Source organism: Otolemur garnettii, unplaced genomic scaffold (genome assembly GCF_000181295.1).
Source record: "Otolemur garnettii isolate 467f Iridium unplaced genomic scaffold, OtoGar3 scaffold00089, whole genome shotgun sequence".
NCBI lineage: Eukaryota > Metazoa > Chordata > Mammalia > Primates > Galagidae > Otolemur > Otolemur garnettii.
In genome coordinates, this window is record NW_003852484.1 from 2,207,131 (window position 1) to 2,224,580 (window position 17,450).

Consider the following 17,450-nt stretch of genomic DNA (forward strand, 5'->3'; position numbering starts at 1 on the left):
AGGTGTATGTGGCTGGAGCCTTAGCCACTTGAGCCACAGGCACTGAGCCTATAGCAATTGTTTTCATTTTATTTTAAAGTATCCCACAATGCTTTATCATCTCTTGCATTACTGTTTTTATTTTTTTTTTGTCTAGTTCATCTTCTATCCTTGTTGTATCATTTAAAGAATAAAGTCTCTAAAGCCTTTTTACCGACTAGACATTGACTATTTGTCTCAACAGCATTTCAAGACCAAAGGATAGATTTTCTGTGACACTTTCTTCCTACCACTTCCCACGATATAATCGAGGAGATTATTTTGATACAACACTTCATAAATAAGTAAGACCTAGCTGATTTGAGATCATCTTATATTTGTCCAGTTTCTCTGCTTTGACTGTTAATTACCTTGGCATATTATTCCAACTTCAGTAAGGTTGCTTTTTCATTCCCATTATTACTTATCTTAATATTATTATATTTTTTATGGTGTTAGTCTATGTCTCTGCTCTTTTATTTTCCTATACTTTTCCAGAGTTGTTTCTGACAGTCTTGTTTTTAAATCCAAACTTCCATAAACGTTGGTATACACATCTGACTGCTTCATTATTTCATTATGTCCCCAAACATTTACATACTGTTATTAATTTTAATAATTAATTTTTTAAAATATGTATTTTAAAATAAATTAATTTTTATTTATTTGCTTCTGAAAGTTCTGTGTAGGTGGGTCATATCACCTCTGTAGTCCATTTCTGATGGTAAAGGAAGCATCATAAAACATGTGTGATTAGAGGAGGAGGATGTGTCTGATAAAGACTGAGACCTTCTGTTTGTGGCACAGAGAAAACATGCCGCTAGCCTTTGCCTGCTGGGTGTCCTTTCCTGCAGTGCCGTGTTAATACCAAGCCCAGATGTCTTCCCGCATATGTGAATAGAATAGGTTTTCTGTCCAGGTGCTGTCATTTGTCTTCTGGTGTCGGGGGATGATGCTCTTCATTCCTGTCTTTCATTCCTTACTTTTTTTTTTTTAGAGACAGAGTCTTACTTTGTTACCCTGGGTAGAGTGCCATGGTGTCACAGCTCACAGCAACCTCCAGCTCTTGGGCTTAGGCGATTCTCTTGCCTCAGCCTCCTGAGGAGCTGGGACTACAGGCGCCCCCAATAGCGCCCGGCTATTTTTTGTTGCAATTTGGCCAGGGCTGGGTTTGAACCCGCCACCCTCGGTATATGGGGCCGCACCCTACTCACTGAGCCACAGGCACCGCCCTCATTCCTCATTTTAGATGCATCTTTTAGTTTTCCTCAGCTTTGCAGCAGGAGGTTTAGCTTATTGATTCATGCATTTGAAGTTCTTAGCAGTGTTTTCTTTTGAAGAACATCATAAGATTTGCAGTATGGTAACTCTTTTATTCTCTTATCAGTTACCAAAAAATTTGTGCAGCACAGTTTTCTTTTAATCCACCCCATCATTTACTACCTTGGGAAGTCATGCAGCTTCTCTGAGTCTTGCTCTTCTCACCTGCAAGTGTAATAAATGTCTGTCCTGCCTATCTACAGGGTGGTTTTTAGTTCAAACCATACAGTGACTGCTAAACATTCTAAACTGCCCTGTATTAGCTGTTAGATGTTATCATCGAATGACCAAACAATCTTGCAGATGGCTTCAAAGTATTACCTCCTCCATCAAAACAATGCTATGTAAAGGATGAGTTGGAAGGGGATTTAGAATTGGCCAACTGGCCAGGACAGTGCTCACGCCTGTAATCCTAACACTCTGGGTGGCTGAGGTGGGAGGATCCCTTGAGGTTAAGAGTTCAAGACCAGCCTGAGCAGGAGTGAGACCCTGTCTCTACTAAAAGTAGAAAAATTAGCTGGTCATTGTGGTATGCACCTATAGACCCACCTACTTGAGAGGCTGAGGCAAGAGGATCACTTAAGCCCAGGAATCTGAGATTGCTGTGAGCTAGACTGATGCCACAGCATTCCAGTCTGGGGCAACAGAGTGAGACTCTAAATAAATAAATATATAAATAAAATTGAATTGGCCAGCTGGGTGGCTAGTTAGGTATAATAGAGATGGCAGCACCTCAAGGCGCTGGAAATGGAAATGGAAATGGGGAAGGCAGATTCCAGAAGCTTCAGTGGGATTTGGAAACCTTTTGGACTTGAGGGTAAAGGGAAAGAAAGAATATTGATCCTGAGTGAGAGGTTGATTGTCAAGTAGCATAGCAGGTTATGAAGGAGGGAAGGATGTGCTTCCCACTGAGGCTGGCTAGGTTTGAGCTGCTGCTGCTACCCCCAGATGGAGATGTTCAAAGGCAGCTTGGAATATGGGCCTGGAGCTCAGAGAGACTGGGTTAGAGACTGGACCAGGGAACACCTCTGCAGTGAGATCATTGAATGAAGCAAGGCGGGGGACTGAGTGTGGAGCTTTGTAGAATGAATGTCTGCACTGAAGGGCCTGCCAGGCAAGAAGAGCCAGCAAAGTCTCTTCCAACCCTGGGTTCCAAAATCTGTGACAGTTCTGTAGAGTATGGGGTGTGGGAGGCATTGGACACTTACTGCTCTAATGAGTTTCTGTATTATAAAAGAGGTCCTTGATAATCATATAAATCACTGGGTGAAGATTAAATCTTCCAAAGTACATAATCTAAAAACGAAAACAAAAAACTGAGCAGGAATTTACATTTTGTTAAATAGCCTATAGCCACATTTAAAGGAATGTTGCTTTTCAAATTCAATACTACCGAGCCAGCAGACACTGCTCTGTTCTTACTGAAAGACTAGCCTACATGAAATAAAACTTTAATACTATTGATTTGTATTAATTTTCTTCTTTTTTCCCTCTTTTTTCTTCTAGATTTTACATTGTGCTATAGGTAAGTGTGGATTTTGCTTCTATGTACAGTGGATTCTGGGGTTTTTTTAAAGTCATAGATGATAGACTTAGTTTGATGCTTATTGAATATTGAAAAATGAAACCATTTAATCATTATATATAAAATTGCTCAAATTGGAATGGCTTTTGGTTTCTGAAGTCATAGGTACTATTTAGGTGTTATCTGTGGGCTCTTTATTAACTATCCAGCTATTTTGTTCTGTCAGTTTAAAAGAGGTGCCTCCCACCTTCTTGGTGTGTAATAGAGACACCAGCACCTCCATGAAAATGTGGCTGGAGGCCTGGTGCTGGGCTGTGTTGGAGAGCCCTCTCCATGGTCACTTAATGGTGTATTCTCTCCCCTTATCTGTAAAATGAGGTGACTGCATGTATTGACCTCCCAGGCAAATATTACATGTATGTAAGGACTGGAAAAGCACAATAGGCATAAAAGGTTAGACGAATATTGTGTAAGAGATTTCTACTGAAAGCAGATCCGATGTGTTTTCTTTTTCTTCTTGTGGGGGAGGAAGAATCATTGAATTTTACTCTGGAACAGAACCATAGCTTCTAATTTAGAGGATAGGCCCCTCTAATAAAATAAGTAGAAATCAATTTTAGGAAGTTGACAGACCCCAGAGAGCCAACTCTTAGTGGTCGCAGTGTGTTTCCGGTTTGTCTCTCCAAGACAGGATTTGAAGTACTTGCTAGTCAGAAGCACTGAAGGGATGAAGCCTTGAGAACTATAAATCTAAACCGCTAAGACCCTGATCAATTTAATCCACAATGGAAGTGGGTGCTTACTGTATTCAGGGTCCTGGGCTTGGTACCAGGGAATTCAAAGATGAGGAGACACACCTACATTTCAGAAGGACACATAGGTGGAGACGCAACTACCCATCCATTGTGGATCTTGCTGAGGCTACTGGGATATCAGGTTCTGTTATTTTTATTTATTTAATTTCATTTTTTTTTTTTGAGACAGAGTGTCAACTCTGTCACCTGGGTAGAGTTCCGTGGCTCATCATAGCTCACAGCAACCTCAGACTACTGGGATCAAGTGATCCTCCTGCCTCAGCCTCTCAAGGCTGGGGCTAGAGACACCCGCCACAAGACCCAGCTAGTTTTTCTATTTTTAGTAGAAATGGGGGTCTCACTTTTGCTTGGGTGGGTCCTCCTGCCTCCGCCTCCCAGAGTGCTAGGATTACAGGTATGAGCCACCACTCCCAGCCTGGTTCTGTCATTTTTAAGGAAGACAAAACATCTTCATTATAAGGAGTGGCTTGCATCTCTGCCATTCTCCCACTTCTTACTTGGGGTCAAGGGACCCTGGAAATGGTTTGCCAATTTCTATATGCATATTTCTAGTTTATTTTTGTAGCGAAGAGAGAATTAATAAATTTTAAGCATAAGCTATCAGTTTCAGGGATACCTTTGGCCAGAGAGTTCTGGAACCACTCAGACTTTCTCCACATGGTTGAGCCTGTGCCTTATTTTCCCCCATTCCTAACCACCTGCTACTTCTCTGTAAAGCTGTTCAATGCACATTTTTAAGTGTCTTAGTCTAGACTTAGTTTAGACTGCCATAACAGAATACCATAGACTGAACAGCTTATAAGGAAAGCAGCAAATGTTTATTTCTCACAGTTCTGGAGGCTGGAAATTCCAAGATCAAGATTTGGTGTCTGGTGAAGGTCTGTTGCTCATGGCTGGCACCTTCTTGCTGTGTTCTCAAATGAGGGAAGGGACAAACACACTCCCCCAGGCCTCTGTCTTTGTTACAGGCATTAATCTCATTCATGACCTAATCCAAAAGACCCCAGCACTTAATACTATTGCATTGGGATTACCTTTCCACATATGTATTTGGGGAAAGTATAGAATGGTACTATTATTTTAATTAATATCTCATATATCAGTACTCTGATACCACCTTGTAAACTTTCTACCCTAGGAAATAAAGCCTCTGACACGTATATTTATTCATTCGCACTAAAAAAATTACCGACTGCCTAGCATGCCTGGATGCAGACATTGTGTTTGGAAGTGGAATAGAGAGGGGAGCAGGCCCAGGCTGCGGTTCAGGGAACCCACAGTCACCTGGCTCCTCCCTGTGAGCTCTTCTGGCAGACCGCACCTCAAGGACTAGACTCCATGTCACACACTGCTCGCAGGGTTTGTTAGCAGGCGTTTCTCCCATCGGACTGTGAGCTTCTTGAGGGCAGACTCTGTTTTATTTATCCCCAGGGCTTAGCATGGTGCCTGACACACCGTAGATGCTTTAAAATTTATTTCCCCAAGGACTTTGTTCTGTCAGTGATTCTCTCTCCTGCATCATCACTCTTTGCTGTCTACCTTTTCCTTCTCAGCTCACAAAATGCTTAGGGTGACCTTTGAGATAGGATCCCATTCTGTCACTCAAGCTGCAGGGCAGTGCCACCATCATCGCTCACTGCAACTTCCTGGGCTCGAGCAATCTCCTCTTACTGGGACTACGGGCACCCACCACCATGCCCGGCTAATTAAAAAAAAAATTGTATAGAGATGCAGTCTGTCTTTGTTGCTGAGGCTGGTCTTGAACTCCTGGCCTCAAGCCATCCTTCCACCTGGGCCTCCCAAAGTGCTAAAATTATAGGCATGAGCCACCGTGCCCATCCTCTTAAAAATACTTTTTAACCTAACCTTTGACCCTGCATTTCCCTCTTACTGCTCCATAATTCCTCTCCATCCCTTTTACCAGATTTGTGGTAGCCTCTTTCTACTTCCTCACTCCCTTTTGTCCCTTAACCCAGCAGTTGGGCTTCTGTCTCCCTTGTACTGTAGAAATTGCCTGCTGCTCTCAAATCAGCAATAGTTTCTGCTAAATTCCGGGGGCACAGTTAGAAGTGACTGGCTTGCTTAGGTACACTGGGCACCTCTGAGGACTCCTTCCTTGAGGGCCCGCTCCTTAGGCTTTCACTGTACTGAGCCCCCTGGTTTTTCTTATCCTCTTTGGTTCTTTTCTTCTTTGGGTACTTCTCTTTATCTCCCTGGCTCTTTTACGATGGGTGTTCCCAGGGTTCTGTCTTAGCTCTTCTGACTAAACACACCTGTGGGTGATCTCTTCCCTCCTCCTGGCAGGAGATACACACGACACCCACTTTTCTAATTCCAGGCTGTACCTATACCCCAGTCTCTAACTCCTCCATTGAACTCCTGGACATTCACTGCAGATGCACATAGGACCTCCTCAGTAGGACCCAGCTCGCTGAACTTGTGCTGCCTCCGTATTCTCTTGGTCGGGGATGCCACCAGCCATTCAGTCACCCATCCTAGACCCGGAGCTCGTGGATGGTGCCCTGAGCCACATCCCTGTAGCCAGGCAGTCATCAAGTTTCGTCAGTTCTATTTCCTAAACATTTCTCATATCTTGTTTTTTTTCATCTGTATTCAGGATCTCAGTGTGTCTCATCTGGACTCTCATGTGGATCTTTCTAAACTTCTAGGCTTATAATAGTAATGATAATAATTAGAGCCACTGTTTCTTGAACATTTCATAAGTTCCAGTTCCAGCATTCATTATCTCATTTACTTCCCACTTTACAAGACTCATGTCTTTGTTCTCACCACAAATAAATATGTGAAGTAATGCATATGTTAGTTTGATTTACTTATTCCACAATCTATACATATGTCAGAGCATCACGTGGCATACCGTGAATATGTGTTTTCTATTTGTTAATTAAAAAGAAGAGGAAGGGCGGCGCCTGTGGCTCAGTGGGTAGGGCGCCAGCCCCATATACCAAGGGTGGCAGGTTCGAACCCAGCCCTGGCCAAATTGCAACAAAAGAATAGCCGGGCGTTGTGGCGGGCGCCTATAGTCCCAGCTACTTGGAAGGCTGAAGCAAGAGAATCACCTAAGCCCAGGAGGTGGAGGTTGCTGTGAGCTATATGATGTCACAGCACTCTACCAAGAGCAATAAAGTGAGACTCTGTCTCTAAAAAAAAAAATTAAAAATAAATAAATAAATAAAAAGAAGAGGAAGAAGGCAGTTGCATGGCTCATGCTTATAATCCTAGCACTCTGGGAGACTGAAGTGGGTATATTGATTACTTGAGCTCAAGAGTTCAAGATCTGCATTAATGTACATAGTTACCATTCAATTAAAAAAAAAAAGAGTTCCAGATCAACCTGAGCAAGAGCAAAACCCTGGCTCTACTAAAAATAGCCAGGTGTGGTGGTGGACACCTGTATTCCCAGCTACTTGGGAGGCTGTGGCAGGAGAATCACTTGAACCCAGGAGTCTGAGGTTGTTGTGAGTTATGACAACACAGCACTCTAACCAGGGTAACAGAGTGAGACTGTGTCTCAAAAAAAAAAAAAGGAAGAAAGGTTTCATATCTTGTCAAGTTCACACAGCTGATAAAGGAGGAGTTGAACCTATGGCTGTGTGGTCCAAGTCCATGCATCACACCACCCCTGAGGGCTTAGGTAACAAGTCATTCTGAGCATGTCACATGCTGCTCATAACCCTCCACTGATTCAAATTTCTTCATGATCAGGACCCTGCCCACCTCTCCCATCTTACTGTGTCTGTTCCCTGCCTCCACCTGTGCTTTAGCAACCCTGACCTTCTCGCAAGCCACCTGTGTACCACCTCCCACACCCTTCCTGCCTCTGTGCCGTGTCCAGGCTTTGCTCTTTGCCTGGAATGAGCAGCCCGGCCCCTTCTGCTGGCTGACTCTTTGCTGTTCTTCCTCCAGTAACTTCCCAGCCACCCACGGGCTACTCACTTTTTGTGTGATACCCTGCACTTCCCTCCGCTGTTGTACTCTCCATGTTGTGTGTGTGGTCTGTCACTGTACCCGTATCCCCTCCAATATCATTGAATACTTTGGGAGTGAGAACTGTTTCTTACTGATCTCTCTATCCTGGCACCTAAGAGTAACTACATAGCACCTAGTGGGAGCTTGGTGAGCATAGGATCATAATCTTAGCAAACTCTAGAGAAATTTCCAAAACTTGTTCAAAATGTTTTCGTTCCTTAAAAAAAGTAGTGATAATAATGATAAATATGCTGTTTCTAATATTAGCCTACAGGCAATGCTTTATTTTTTAACTTCTACAAGTTTTTAAGTTTATCTTTGGATTTTCTTGTAGCATTCTGAACATTTTTACTTTAACAACTGAGTCCCCTAAAAACTTATTTTAGAGCCTTGAGATGTCTTTGGCTTATGGACTGTTGATGGAAAGTATGGCCCCCCTTACGAGCTGCGGGACTTCCAGGAAATAACTTCACTTTTGTGCACTTTATACTTTTATCATCAGTAAAAGAGGGATAATAATATCAGCCTTACAGGGTTGTTGTGAAAATTAAGTGGAACGGGGCATGAACAACATGCAGCACAATGTCTGAAATGTGGCTGTGTTGACAATTGCTCCATAAAATGGTAGCTGTGACCATTAACTAAAGCAATGTCATGCCATAGGATGTTAAAAGCTTTATTCCTGTGGCTCAGTGAGGAGGGCACCGGCCCCATATACCAAGGGTGGCCAGTTTGAACCTGGCCCCGGCTAAAACCGCAACAAAAAATAGCTGGGCGTTGTGGCGTGCGCCTGTAGTCCCAGCCACTCAGGAGGCTAAGGCAAGAGAATCGTCTAAGCCCAAGAGCTGGAGGTTGCTGTGAGCTGTGACGCCATGGCACTCTACCAAGGGCGATAAAGTAAGACTCTAACACTAAAAAAAAGAAAAAGCTTTATTCGGTATCAAATGTTCAATATTTAATCTGAGATTAAAGAGTAAGTTACATCATAACTTACTGGAGTTGAGTTGAGTTGGAGTTGGAGTTGAGTCTTATTTGTGGCTGTGACAATGCAACTTGCCAAAAATGGCCTCCAGAAACAGTAAACTGAAATTCCCCAGGAGGGGTTCATTTCTGTGAAGAAGTCAGATCTGTGTCCTCGTAAATGACTGAGTTCCCGTATCTTAGCTTTTTCAGAGTAGGTTGTTTGTTCTCCACTGATCATGCAGGGACAGGCGCTCTCAGATGCCCTCCACCCATGGTGTGTAGGGATTTATATTCACCCAGTGTTTTACCTTTTAGAAATAAGGATTTAAAAAAAAAAAAAAAACACGAAGATCCGCCTTGAAATGTTTTTCACAAGACTACACAGAAGAGCTATGGTTTCTTTCTTCATGGGTATGGTGTGTGTTGAAGAAGTGTCACTTCTCTGTGTTGCCCTTAAGATTAAATAGGATAAGAAGCATGTGGGACATGAGAAATTCATAGCAACTCTGCAGAGTGGTTCCTCTCCTGTGTGAGAGTGGAGATGAGAGGGAGAGGGAGTGGAGCTGAAGATAGTCTTGGTAAGATGTGACATTGCGTTCTTCACATCAGAAGTTGTACTGCTGGCTCGGTGCCTATAGCTCAACCGGCTAAGGCACCAGCCACGTACACCTAAGGTGGCGGGTTCAAATCCCCAGCCCGGACCCGCCAAACAACAATGACGGCTGCAGCCAAAAAATAGCCGGGTGTTGTGGCAGGCGCCTGTGGTCCCAGCTACTTGGGAGGCGGAGGCAGGAGACTCGCTTGAGCCCAGGAGTTGGAGGTTGCTGTGAGCTGTAATGCCACGGCACTCTACCCAGGGGGACAGCTTGAGGCTCTGTCTCAAAAAAAAAAAAAAAAAAGAAGTTGTACTGCCAATATAAATAACTTAGGAGGTTTTCTTTTGATTGAAAACAGATAGGAGCTCAGTCATAGCCCAGAGGCTGTTATGTCAAAGGTTGAGTATTCTCATTTTTATTTCATCAACAGACAGAGAGAAAAGACTTTTCACTTAGATATACTGGATTTGAGGTCTCAAATATTTGCTGTGTACCAGCTTGCACTCCTCTCAGACATCAGCTACCTTTTATTAAATTTTCGTTAAAGTTAATTTCAAAAATCACAATCACCTTAACATTAGTTGGTAGCATATGACTCCAAACTAATTTTATTAGGTAACATATGGCACCAAGGGAAGTGGGGCAGCTGCTGGGGAAGTCCCTGTCTCCTTTGGTCAAAGGAGATATTTGACAATATTCTCTGGCTGGGTGTGGCATCTTATACCTATAATCCTAGTACTTTGGGAGGCCAAGGCTGGAGAATCACTTGAGGCCAGGAGTTTGAGACCGCCCTGGGCACTAGCAAGACCCTGTCTGTACAAAAAAGGCACATGCCTGTAGTCACTTGAGAGGCTCAGGCCACTGCTCTAGCTGAGGTAACAGAGGAAGACTCTCTCTTTCTCTCTCTCTCTCTCTCACACACACACACACATACATATTTCCATGCCACCAATTAGAGTTAACTAAACCCTCTCTCAAACTGCAACACCCCTCCTAAGGAACACCCCTTTTAAAGCATCAGCTTTTAATCAGTGATTTGCAATGCAGTATTACAAAAGAACTGCTGTCATTTTTTTTTAAGAAATATAATGATTTTATTTTAATGCAGTTTTATTTTTTATACCTTTTTAAAAAATTAAATCATAGCTGTGTACATTAATACGTCATGGGGTACAGTGTTCTGTTTTTATATAGAATTTGAAATATTTTCATCAAACTGGTTAACATAGCCTTCATGTCACTTTCCTAGTTATTGTGTTAAGACATTTATACTCTACATTTAGAAAGATTCACATGTACCCTTATAAGATGAACCATAGGTGTGATCCCACCAAGCACCCTCCCTCCACCCTTCCCCCCCTTCCCCGTATTCTTGAGCTATAATTGGGTTATAGCTTTCCTATGAAAGCTATAAATTAGTTTCATAGTAGGGCTGAGTACATTGGATACTTTTTCTTCCATTCTTGAGATACTTTGCTAAGAAGAATATTTTCCAGCTCCTGTCATTTGTTTTTAAAACCAGACCAAACCCTCCAAGTTTTATTGGAAGAGGGCTCTGGAAGGAGAACTTCCTACAGGGAAAGGGTTAATTCTTCTACATTTTTCTCCCCTGGAATTCTGTTTTCATTCCTGTTCCCAGTTTTTAGAGTATGGCTGGGCACCAGAAAAAAAAAAACCCTGCTTTCTCTTGTTCCATTTTGCTTAGTTGAAATTTTTGAAAATGAACTTTACCAAATTGTAAGAAATAAGAAAAGAATTATCCAAAGTACAATATAAAAATCGTCATATTCCCAAAGAACAGATCTGTCCCCCTTGCCTCCTTTTTTGCTACTGGGAGCCAGCACAGCTGCACCTGGTACCCACTGACTCTCTGTAAGCCTTGTTCTTAGAGGGGGCCCTCTTTTTTTATCCCTTAGAGGGAAGCCCATTTTTCTGGTCCTCTCACAAATACAGATAAAAAACATTTCTTAACCAGATTGAAACTTTGCTTTCTGCCTGGAAGCATGTTTAGTGGTAGTGGCAGCAGAGGGAAGGAGGCAAGTGGGCATAGCCTTGCCCAGGAGGCTGGCCTGTCTCCCCTGCCCGTGGTTTCAAAGGTCAGCCCTGGAGGGCTGCCTGGGTGCAATGAGAAAGTTTTGGAGGCTTGGGTGGCAGGTTGCCCAAATCAGTCTTCCTACTCCTTTGCAATTCTGCTTTCATCATTTACTCAAGTACAGTAGTTTTCTAGCATCCTGACACCAAAAAGCTCTGTCAAGGCCATATTGACTATATTCAAACTTTAATCTTTCCCAAATCAGTTAAGCCCTTCACACCAGCTCAGCTTAGCCTAGCTTAGCCTCCCTCTGCCTTGGCTCTGGTTCATACTTTTGCTCCCCGATCAAGTTTCCCTCTCCCCTCCAGACAGGGAGAAAAGAGAAGGGCAATATAGTTTTAGCACCTGCATCTTCTGATACGCAAAGCTTCAGCTCTCCTTCTCTCAGTAAACCTTGTGTTTTCACACCTCCATAATTTTGCACACACCATTGCTTTTGCCTGGAACACCCAGCTCTGTTAGTTGTCCCCTGCAGTGTGTGAGTATACTGACCTGAAGAGAGAAATCAGAGCATGCCGAAGTGCCCGAGTAGGAGGGGTGGAAGGCTTGCCCAGGGCTCACATACACTGCCTGACACCCGGCACCCTGTCAGTGAGCAGTCCCCGAGGACTGGGCAGAACATATCCCTGAGGGGTTTTGTGCCCAGGTGCTGTTCAGAAGGGAAAGCTAGGAGAGCCCAGATTGGGGCATTTTACCCTCTGCTGTCCTTGCAGGAACAAAGAGGGGTTTGTTTTGAATGGAAATCTGTTATTGATCTTTTCCGTAAGATACTATTAAATACTTGCTCTCCAGTCCATCAGAAACCAACCCAAGGCAAGCCTTATGGGAAATGTTACTCAGTAAGGGACAAATTGGGCTTCTTCGCTCTGGGCCTAGTTTTCACTTCTGAGGAAAAACTAGGGGGTTGGACTAGATGCCCACTGCTCTTTAGCATTCCTTACAGCCAGATGTTCTGAAATATTAACTACGATGTCACTTCCAAGATGAATGTCAACGTTCTGAGAAGTGGTGTGCTCCTTTTAGGAGACTACGCTAGATGTTTAGACGTGCCCAGGTGTGAGTGTCAGGCGGCTCATTCCAAGTGCAGTTTTACTACCTTTTTTCTCTTGACGCGTTTTGAAAATGACATCAGAAAGCAGAACCGGGATGGGGAGACACATGCGCATGCACGCACACAAATTTCTATGACATACATTCACTGTGGCCATCACTAGATGGCACCCTTGGATTAGTGAGGAAATTTTCTCTTAGCAGTTATGGGACTTCTAGAAGACTTACAGTAAAAATAGACAGCAGTGAGTCAACCACTAAAACCGAGGGATGAGCGCATTAACCAGAGAAGAGAGAAGTGGGTGTTTTCCTGTCTGATGACTTGATCATTAATATGTATTTGAGGGAATGAAACACTAGAACTTTTGGGGAGGCTGAGGTGAGAGAATCGCTTAAGCCCAAGACTTTGAGGTTGCTGTGAACTATGATGCCATGGCACTCTACTGAGAGCAACATAGTGAGACTCTGCCTCAAAAAAAAAAAAAAAAAGAAGAATCACTTAAGCTCAAGAGTTTGAGGTTGCTGGGAGCTGTGATGCCATAGCCCTCTACCAAGGGTAACAAAGTGAGATTCTGTCGCGAAACTCTGGAACTTTCTACATTGCCCTGAAAGAGATTATCTTATAAATATTTCTTAATTATTAGATATAAGTTATCTTTCTTTTTTTGAGACAGAGCCTCAAGCTGTCACCCTGGGTAGAGTGCTATGGCATCACAGCTCACAGCAACCAAGTAGCTGGGATTACAGGCACCCACCACAAGGCCTGGCTATTTTTTTTGTTGCAGCTGTCATTGTTGTTTGGCGGGCTCAGGCTGGATTTGAACCCGCCAGCTCAGGTCTATGGTGTGTGTGTCTGGCGCCTTAGCCGCTTGAGCCACAGGCACGGAGCCGGTATAGTTATCTTTAAAATTAAAAATTGGCTAAATTAACTCAATTAATTAAGTGAAAAAGAGTGCTTGCTGTATTTTGGAATTTCTCTGGTGAGATGGTTTGTGACATTCTGAAGTCAGTAAAGCTTCCACTTACGTTCTTAGCTTCAAAAGCAAGGTTGGTCCTGTGAAATTGGAAACACCATCTAGAGACTAAGTTAAGTAAATTCTCTTGAACTAAAAAATAAAAGTTTAAGTCATCTTTTAGCTAAGGAATGATTTCGTTTATGACTCTGTGGCAAGAGGTGAGTGATTAAATAATGTATTAATAAAGGGAGCAAGAAACCTCAAGAATGTTTGTATGATGATGATATGTCTTCTTTTGGCTCAGCGCCTGTGGCTCAAGCCGCTAAGGCACCAGCCATATATACTGGAGTTGGCAGGTTTGAATCCAGCCTGGGCCGCCAAACAACAATGACGGCTGCAACCAAAAAAAATAGCCAGGCATTGTGGTGGATGCCTGTGGTCCCAGCTACTTGGGAGGCAGTGGCAGGAGATTCCCTTGAGCCCAGGAGTTAGAGGTTGCTGTGAGCTGTGATGCCACAGTACTCTACCCAGGGTGACAGCTTGAGGCTCTTATCTCAAAAAAAAAAAAAGATATGTCTTCTTTTATAGTTCTGTACAGATTTCCTGGGAGAGAATTTTTCTATTCTTCATTTTTTTTTAAATTTTCTCAGTAATTTTTATTTTTTTATTTTTTTGAGACAGAGCCTCAAGCTATGCCCCTGGGTAGAGTGCAGTGGCATCGCAGCTCACAGCAACCTCCAACTCCTGGGCTCAAGTGAGTCTCTTGCCTCCGCCTCCCAAATAGCTGGGACCACAGGCACCCACCACAACGCCTGGCTATTTTTTGGTTGCAGCTGTCATTGTTATTTGGCGGGCCCAGGCTGGATTCGAACCTGCCACCTTAGGCATATGTGGCTGGCGCCTTAGCCACTTGAGCCACAGGTGCCGAGCCTCTCTTCTTCATTTATAGTGAGAATCTTTCCATTAATTTTGTTCTTTTAGTTATTTTAGAATTGTTTTAGGTTCATAGCAAAATTGTGGAGAAGATACAGAGAGACGACCTGCATATGCCCCCCGCCTTCATGCACGCACAGCCTCCCCATTGTCAGCAGCCCCCCACCAGAAGGGAAAATTTGTCAGAGTTGATGAAGCTACACTGACACCTTGTTATTACCCCAAATCTGTAGTTTACATTGGGGTTCTCTCTTGGTATTGTACCATTCTTTGGGGTTGGACAAATGTATAATAACATGTACCTGTCCTTATCCTATCACAGAGGATTTTCACTGTCCTCAAAATCCTCTGTGCTGCCCCTATTCAGCCCTCCCCACCAGCCCCTGGTGACCAGTGATCTCTTTACTGTCGGCACAGATTTGCCTTTCCCAGAATGTCAGGCACTATGCAGCCTTTCAGATCGGCCCCTTTCACTTAGTAATATGCATTTAAGTTTCTTCCATGTCTTTTCATGACTTGATAGCTCAGTACTTTTTAGTGCTAAGTAATATTCCACTGTCTGGATATACACAATTTATCCATTCACCTGCCCAAGGACATGTTTGTTGCTTCCAAGTTTGGACAATCATAAATAAAGCTGCTGTGAACATTTGTGTGGCAGTCTTTGTGTGGGCATTAAGTTTTCAGTTCCTTTGGATAAATACCCAGGAGCACAATTCCCAGATTACGTGCTTATAGAATGGATTTGTAAGAAACTTCCAGTCTTCCAAAGTAGCTGCACCGTTTTGCCTTTCCACCACCAATGAATCAGAGTCCTTGTTTCACATACTCTCCAACGTTTGGTATTGTCAGTGTTGGTATTGTCCACATTTGGGCCATTCTAATAGGCATGTGGTGGTCTCTCAACAAATGGATTGTTTTCTATTTTCATTTTCCTGATGACACATGATGTAGAGCATTTTTTTACATGCTTTTTTTTTTCTTTTGAGACAGTCTTACTATGTTGCCCTCAGTTAGAGTGCTGTCGGTGTCACAGCTCACAGCAACCTCAAACTCTTGAGCTCAAGTGATTCACTCGCTTCAGCCTCTCAAGTAGCTGGGACTACAGGCACCTGCCACAAAGCCTGGCTATTTTTTGTTGCAGTTGTCATTGTTGGTTAGCTGGCCTAGGGCCAGGTTCAGGGCCAGGTTCAAACGCGCCGACTTCAGTGTATGTGGCTGGCGCCGTACCAACTGTGTTATGGGCACCAAGCCTTTTCACATGTTTATTTGCCATCTGTATCCTCTATGATGAGGTGTCTTTTAGGATTATTGGGCGTTTTCTAATCAAGCTGTTTGTTTTCTTATTGTTGAATTTTAAGAGTCTTTGTATATTTAGGATAACAGTTCTTTGTCAGGTATGTATTTTGCAAATGTTTCCTCCCAGTCTGAGGCTTTGTCTTTTGGTTCTCCTGAATGTGTCTTTTGCAGACCAGAAAATTTTAATTTTACTGCAGCCTAGCTTGCCAGGTTTTTGGACGTTAGCTGTTCTAATAGGTGTGTAGTGGTATCTGTTGTTTTTTTTTTTTTTTTTTTTTTTGAGACAGAGCCTCAAGCTGTCCCCCTGGGTAGAGTGCCATGGCATTACAGCTCACAGCAACCTCCAACTCCTGGGCTCAAGCGAGTCTCCTGCCTCTGCCTCCCAAGTAGCTGGGACCACAGGCGCCCGCCACAACGCCAGGCTATTTTTTGGTTGCAGCCGTCATTGTTGTTTGGCGGGTCCGGGCTGGGGATTCGAACCCGCCACCTTAGGTGTACGTGGCTGGCGCCTTAGCCGGTTGAGCTATAGGTGCCGAGCCGGTGTCTGTTGTTTTAATTTTCATTTCTCTAATGACAAATAATGTGGCTTATCTTTTCATATGCTTATTTGCCATCTGCATATCTTACTTGGTAAAGTGTCTGTTTAGATCTTATGCTGATTCTTAATTGAGTTTTCTTATTGAGACTTAGGAATTCTTTCTATATTTTGAGTACAAATCCTTTATCAGATATATGTTTAGTAAGTATTTTATCTCAGTCTGTGGCTTGTGTTTTCATGCCTTTAATAGTATCTTTCACAAAGTACAAGTGTTTTATTTTAATAAAGTACAACTTAACCAGATTTTTCTTTCATGGATTGTACTTTGGCTGTTTTATCTGAAAACTTAACTACCTACATGATGACAACTGTGTGGAGGGAAAAACCCCTCATCTCCATGAAGGTCCTAATTACCCTGATTTGATCTTTACACAGATGAATGTACCAAAATAACATATATACCTCTAACATACGTATATCTACCATATATCAATAAAATTTTTTTTAATTTAAGTAAAAACTCATCATCAACCCAGGCTCATGTAGATTTTCTTTTAGAGCTTTTATAGTTTTGCATTTTACAGATAGGTCTGTGATCCATTTTAATTTTTGCAAAAGATGTCAGGTTTTTGTCTATAGTTTTCTTGTTGTTTTTTTTTTTACATATGGGCATTCGGTTGTTCCAGCACCATTTGTTGAAAAGTCTGTTCTTTCTCTGTTAAATTGCCGTTGTGCCTTTGTCAAAGATGGTTTGATTCTAGGTCTATTTCTGGGCTATCAAAGATCAGTTGTGTGGATCTATTTCTGGACTCTATTGATCTGTGTTTCTGTTACTTTGCCAACACTGGGACACTGTCTTGATTATGCGTCTTGCAGTCTGTTAGAATAAGTCCTCCAGCTTTGTCCTTTTAGTATTGTGTGGGTCTTTCGCCTTCTCATATAAACTTTAGGATCAGTTTGTCAACACTTATAAAATTGCTTTCTGGATTTTGATTGTGTTGAAGCTATAGGTCAAGTTGGGAATAAGTGGTATCTTAACAATATTGAGTCTTAATCCACAGACATGCAATATCTCTCCATATAGTTAGGTCTTTGATTCCTTTCACTATTGTTTTATAGATTTTTATATACAAGTCCTATACTTGTTTTGTTAGATTTACACCTGTTTTTATTTGGTGTTATTAAAAATGGCATTTTTTTTTTTTTGCTTTCAAGTTACAGCTATTCATTCCTAATATATAGGAAAGCAATTGACATTAATATATTGACCTTTTGGCTGGGCGCCTGTGGCTCAAGCGGCTACGGCGCCAGCCACATACACCTAAGGTGGCAGGTTCGAATCCCCAGCCCGGGCC

The 17,450-nt window shown here is 42.7% G+C and overlaps 1 protein-coding gene across 1 annotated transcript in view; it reads left to right on the plus strand.

Moving 5' to 3' along the window:
- The window catches only part of HACD2 (3-hydroxyacyl-CoA dehydratase 2), a 106,396-nt gene that overhangs the window by 21,527 nt on the left and 67,419 nt on the right, over positions 1–17,450 (plus strand). The window contains exon 3 of the mRNA XM_003795075.3: positions 2,845–2,863. Within this exon, the coding sequence (XP_003795123.1) occupies positions 2,845–2,863 (19 nt within the window). The remainder of the gene's footprint in view (positions 1–2,844; positions 2,864–17,450) is intronic.